The 6,440-nt window shown below is 46.8% G+C and overlaps 1 protein-coding gene across 3 annotated transcripts in view; it reads left to right on the top strand.

Moving 5' to 3' along the window:
• Window positions 1-1,010: 1,010 nt before the first annotated feature.
• LOC119973930 (ATR interacting protein) overlaps window positions 1,011-6,440 on the top strand; it is a 59,924-nt gene continuing 54,494 nt past the window's right edge. For 2 of the 3 annotated variants that reach the window (XM_038812587.1, XM_038812585.1), the window contains exons 1-2: window positions 1,011-1,097; window positions 4,038-4,125. In XM_038812587.1, the coding sequence (XP_038668515.1) occupies window positions 4,098-4,125 (28 nt within the window). In that variant the 5' untranslated portion in view covers window positions 1,011-1,097; window positions 4,038-4,097. Of the gene's footprint in view, window positions 1,098-1,524; window positions 1,675-4,037; window positions 4,126-6,440 lie in introns of all 3 variants that reach the window. The other variant, XM_038812586.1, reaches the window with a different exon arrangement.

The following is a 6,440-nucleotide window of genomic DNA, read 5'->3' as shown; positions in this document are numbered from 1 at the left end:
AGTCTGCCCTCAGTTCTTCTGGTCGCAGACAGGCTCAGTTGTAAGTCTATTAAAGCCACAGTTTACTTCCTATCGTGTCTCGAGTGAATTGATGGTCACATCATCAGGTACGGATTGACCCAGGACATTGGTGCCATGAGGCAGTAGTGCTAACAAGTGCGCCACCATGCCGCCCTCGTTTAAGACAAGAGTTGAGAAACAGGAATTTATTCTCTCAGAGGTTGTTAGTACTTTGGAATTCTCTTCCAGTCAACAGTTGAGGCTGCTTGGATCATTCAGATAGTCTGAGTTAAACAAATTTATGGCTGACAAGGGGAGTCGAAGGCTATGGCGATAGGCAGGAAAGTGGAATTAAGGCCACAAATCAGCCATGATGGGCTCAATGGCCTATTTCCACTCCTATTTCTATGCCAATCTCAGCCAGACCTAAATTAGTGCAGTTTGAAACAGTCATCGGGCATCGGGCATCATTTCCATACAAAGGTCCAGCAATGATCTGGAGCAGACAAAAGAGATGCTCCCTCGCAGCCTCAGGAGAAAAAGAAAACTGGTTTTAGGTGAAGAGCATCCAAATTAGGAATCCATTATTAGGTGGATTACAGGGATAAAGAGGAGAGGGCGGAGGCGTGGGGCTTAAGTAGGGTGTTCTTTCCAAGGGCCGGTGCAGACTCAATGGGCTGAATGGCCTCCTTCTGCACTGTAAATTCTATAAAATTATCAATAAAAACAGAAAATGTTCTAATTATGAATCCATTACTGCTGCCAAAACTTTTAATTTGGTACTATAGTGCAGAGGAGTATAGCTTTGGCATTTTACTTGAATTTTTTTTGAATAAGTGAATATTACAATGATTATTCAAAATGCGTTCCATCCATTGTTATTGAAGTTTCAAAAGGCAGCATCCAAATAGAATTTGAGCCAGGAGGATGCCGTAGGTGCCGTAGGTGGAGGGAGCACCAATCGGAAAGCTGGATGGAGGGATGTGTGCGGTGCCGGTGAACGGAAGAAGCCACGAGTTGATTGGCTGTGGCTGGGTGACGCTGCTGCAGGCAGGCAACATGGCTGTCAGTGGAGGGCTTCTTGTGCTCGTAGCTTTGTGAGTGTCAGAGTTGGAACCTCGCGGGCTTTCAATTCCCACCGCGACGGGGCCCAGTTTTTAATCAGGAGACCTTGTGTCCTCTGGGGGCCGTTTATTCCTACGCGCGAAACCAGACGTCTTTTTTTTTTGGAAGGGGGCGTGCCAAATTCTTGAATTGTCACAGAAAGTGCTGCAGGACTGTGGAGAGAGAAGCAGAAACAAATGCTTCAGGCTGTGACCTTCCATCAGAACTGGGACTGTTGGAGACGTAACATTTAGAGGTCTTCAGCCACTGTGTCTTTGGCCGGTGGGGGTGTAGATGAAACATAAAAGCTTGATATAATTTTCCAGTTCTGATTGGAATGTCACCGACCTCAACTCTCCACAGACACGCCAGACTCCTTGAATATATTTGACATACTCTCCTTATATTTCTGATTTCCAGCACCTGCATGTTTCTGCCTTTCTGTTCCTGACTTGATAGCTTTGACCCTTTTTAGTGAGATGAAAACACTGATCTCACAACTACGCAGAGCCTTGATGTTTCTTTTGAAGCAGATGCAACACTATGGTTTTTGTAACATTGTGAACCAAGGTTAGAAATTGAGCATGTCGTAGGTTATTGGGTAAACTAGGACACAGTGATTTGTTAGCACTGCTGTCTGGTTCAATTCTTTTGGGTGACTGTGTGGAATTTGCAAGTTCTCCCCATGTCTGTGTGGGTTTCCTTCAGGTGCTCCAGTGGGTGGCATGGTAGCACAATGGTTAGCACTGTTGTTTCACAGCGGCAGGGTCCCTGGTTCGATTCCCGTCACTCTCTGTGCAGAGTCTTCACGTTCTCGCCATGTCTGTGTGAGTTTCCTCTGGGTGGTCTGGTTTCCTCCCACAGTGCCAGAAGACCTGCTGTTAGGTAGCTTTTCACAGTAACTTCATTGCGGTGTTAATGTGACAATAAAGATTATTATAGTTTCTTCCCACAGTTCAAATATGTGCAGGTGAGATGAATTGGTCATACTAAATTTCCCCTTAATGTTCAAAAGTTAGGTGGGGATACGGTGATAGAGTGCGGGAGTGGGCATAGGTAGGGTGCCCTTTTGGATGGCCAGTGCAGACTCGATGGGCTAAATAGCCTCCTTCTGCACTGTAGGGATTCTATGATTTTATGAATTCTGCAAGTGAGTTGAAAGATGACTGGCATTCGACAGTTTTCTGAAATGAAGTTTGCTAAATTTAATCTCTTCCACATTTAAAACTGTTATTGGGCAATAAACTAATCGTGGTAACTTGTTTTATTTAAGTTGTTTTCTATCTTAGGTATGTCTTTGCCAAATCTACCAGTCATATAAACTGTTTACTTATCAAAGTTGGTAAACCTTTGAATGATTGTTAAGTTATCAGAATCTCTCATGATTTGTATTTTGTTTTTAAATGAAGAATCCTGGTCAAAATTGAGTCATCATTTGAAATTAACTGTCAGCAAGGTGGTTGGATGATGATCAATGTAAAGTGTTGATCCACAGGAAATACTGTCTCTTCCCCAGCCAACTGAAGAGGACACACCAATTGTGGCATCCTAACTGCTGTATTGCAGATGGGCAGTGTTGCTCGTTGTGTTTTTCACTTAATTGCTCTGTTTAATAACCTTTGCTCTAGAGTCGGCAGGTATCTTTCTGATACCACCACGAGGTTCAAAGCCAAGTGCTGATCAATAACTCAATACACCAGTTAGTAAGTTTCAAATCAAAACACATTTATTATATACACAGTCAATCACTACTCATGCATAAAACTCTACTTACTAGACTATCACTACAACTAAAGGCCTATACTTAGCTTTCAAATGGCCCACCAGGTCAGAGGAACAATGGCCTTCGTCCGGTTCTGAGTCTGCAGGCTTCAAGCTGGTATGGAACAGTAGCTAGGAGTGCCTATCTCGTAGCGTGCGTTGACTGGAGACTTACTTGGTTGGTGCAGCTGCTAGGCAGGTGTCTCCTTGTTGAGAGTCACGGTCGAGTTCTTTGAGAGCTGCCAAGAGAGCGAACTGAACTTGGGGACTCTATAGTCCCCAGGGGTTTCGCGCTCTTGTGGGCGGACCCCGGACTTGGTCCCAATCAATTGGACCATGTCCCAATCGTTTTTATCGATTTTCTCCAATACTGGAGTTGTTCCCTGATCGTTGGGCGGGCCCTATGTGTCCGTTGGCCTGCCTTTGTCCTGGCTCCCGCTGGCGCCGGGGAGTCTGTCTTGGTCCCGATTCATTCAATGTTTCTAATTGTTCCTGGGGATTGCTCATTAGTATGTAGATGGCTATTGGTTTCGGTTCTGTCTGGGTTCTGCAAATCTTAATACACAGGAAACCTTGCACCTGCTTGTTTTCCTGTGGCTGGCCAATTTTCCCTGCATTCTTTGCGGGCCTGCATTTTGGAATCGGGAAGTGGCCACCCCAGGTGGCTACAGCAGCACGGTAGCATAGTGGTTATCACTATGTCTTCACAGCACCAGGGCCCCATGTTCGATTCCTGGCTGGGGTTTGCAAAGTCTGAATGTTCTCCCCATGACTGCGTTGGTTTCCTCCCACAAGTCCCAAAAGACGTGCTGTTAGGTCATTTGGACATTCTGAATTCTCCTGTGTACCCGAACAGGCGCTGGAATGTGGCGACTAGGGGCTTTTCACATTGACTTAATTTCAGTGTTAATGTAAGCCTTCTTGTGACATTAAAGATTATTATTATTACCTGAGAACTCAGCACAGAGTAGGTTCTTGCTCTGTCCAAACAAGCTCACTTGAATCATCCATGGAATCCCACTTTCCCCTTTTTACTTTTCTATGTCACAAACATCAGATTTTAGTTGAAAGAATGTGTAGATGATTTGTTTACAGGTTGTTGCCAGTATTCTGTCCAACCAGCTCCTGGGAAGTCTGTGAAAACTTTCTCCATCTTTCTCCTATCACTATAGGAAGATGGAACCCGCCTTTGCGTAGCACGTCAAGAGGCTGCCATGTGCAAAATTCCATAAATGAATCTGTTACATATGGTTGATTCAGGTAAACTGAATATTATTATTTTTGTTTTTAAAATATTTTTATTCTCCTTTTTCACAATTTTTCTCCCGAATTTACACCCAACAACAATCAATAACCAACAACAAATATCTCAAACCCCATAACAGTAACAACAATCCCATCCTCCCACCATGCCCAGACATCAGCCCGCATGTTAACATAAACAAATGTCAAAGAGAAAAAAAAGGAATCGGGGATTACCCATAGCCATTTTCAACATACACAGCCACCCTCCCACCCCCCACCCCCCTCCCCAAACTAACGTTCAATGTTATCCAGTTCTTGAAAGTGCATAAAAAATAGTGCCCATGACTTGTAGAACCCCTCCGAGCTTCCCCACAGTTCGAACTTAACCTTCTCAAGGGTCAAGTATTCCAACAGGTCCCCTCGCCACGCCAGGGCACAGGGTGGCGAGGCCGCTCTCCATCCCAGCAGGATCCGCCTTCAAAGAATCGGCTCATCCTTGCCCTCGTGAGGTGTGCTCTGTACACCACCTTCAGCTGTATCAGCCCCAACCTCTCACACAAGGTGGAGGCATTCACTCTCCGAGAGCACCTCACACCAGACCCCCTCCTCTATAACCTCTCGCAATTCTTCCTCCCACTTCGCTTTGATCCCCTCCAGTGGTGCCTTATCCTTTTCCAACATAGCTCCGTATACCGCTGACACTGTCCCCTTCTCCAGTCCACTTGCCGCCAGCACCTCCTCCAACAACGTGGAGGCCAGTTCCTCCGGGAAGCTCTGTATCTCCTTCCTGGCAAAGTCCCGAACCTACATATACCTAAACACTTCTCACTGCTCCAGCCCATACTTCGCTTCCAGCTCCCTTATTCCTGCAAATCGACCCCGAGGAAACAAATCTTTTAGAGTCTTAATCCTCTTCTATTCCCATTTCCGAAAGCTTCCGTCCCACCTCCTTGGCTCAAATCTGTGCTTCTCCCGGATCGGCATTTCCCTCGACCCGACCCCCAAACTGAAATGTTGGCGAAACTGCCTCCAGATTTTCAATGAAGCTATTACTACCCGACTCCCGAGTATTTCCTCGGAGCTATCGGGAGCGGGGCCGTTGCTTTGCTAGTGCCTTCAGCCCCGACCCCCTGCACGAACTCGCCTCCATTCTGACCCACTGGGAATCCACCCCTCTGACCCAGCTCCGCACCTTCTCCACATTCGCCGCCCAGTAGTAGTACATCAGGTTCGGGAGACCCAAACCCCCTGCCTGCCTTCCCCTCTGTAGCAGCACCTTCCTCACTCTGGCCACCTTCCCTCCCCATATAAACGAGGTAATCCTCACCTCAATCTCCCTGAAAAAAGACTTTGGCAGAAAAATCGGTAGGCATTGAAAAATAAACAGAAATCATGGCAACACATTCATTTAAAAAAAAAAAAAATTTTTTATTGAAAAATTTTGAATTTATACAACAACATCGAACCATAATAAAATACCAACAATAACAATAATGATAGCAACCATAAACATTTGCCCCTCCTCAATGAACAACACAACATATTAACAACATAGAACCCTTGCTTTAATCCTCTCAGGGCAAATTTGACCCTCTCCGATTTTATAAATCCCGCCATGTCACTGATCCAGGTCTCCACACTTGGGGGCCTCGCATCCTTCCACTGCAGCAAGATCCTCCACCGGGCTACTAGGGACGCAAAGGCCAGGACACCGGCCTCTTTCACCTCCTGCACTCCCGGCTCCACCGTAACTCCAAAAATCGCGAGTCCTCACCCTGGTTTGACCCTGGATCCAACCACCCTCGATACCATCCCCGCCACCCCCTTCCAGAATTCTTCCAGTGCCGGGCATGCCCAGAACATATGGGTATGATTCGCTGGACTCCCCGAACACCTGGTGCACCTGTCCTCACCCCCAAAGAACCTACTCATCCTAGTCCCGGACATGTGGGCCCGGTGCAGCACCTTAAATTGGATGAGACTAAGTCTCGCACATGAAGAGGAAGAGTTGACTCTCTCCAAGGCATCCGCCCAAGTCCCGTCCTCTATCTGCTCCCCAAGTTCCCTCTCCCATTTAGCCTTCAGCTCCTCCACTGACGACTCCTCCACCTCCTGCATTACCTTATAAATGTCAGACACCTTCCCCTCTCCGACCCACACCCCCAAAAGCACTCTGTCCATCGCCCCCCGCGAGGGCAGCAAAGGAAATTCCTCCACCTGTCGCCTAGCAAACGCCTTTACCTGCAAGTATCTGAACATGTTCCCTTGGGGGAGCCCAAATTTATCTTCCAGTTCCCCCAGGCCCACAAACCTCCCGCCAATAAACAGGT

The sequence above is a fragment of the Scyliorhinus canicula genome, chromosome 11 (assembly GCF_902713615.1).
Source record: "Scyliorhinus canicula chromosome 11, sScyCan1.1, whole genome shotgun sequence".
Taxonomy (NCBI): Eukaryota; Metazoa; Chordata; class Chondrichthyes; order Carcharhiniformes; family Scyliorhinidae; genus Scyliorhinus; species Scyliorhinus canicula.
Note: the sequence above shows the minus strand (reverse complement) of the source record. Positions and strands in the feature narration are given on the sequence as shown.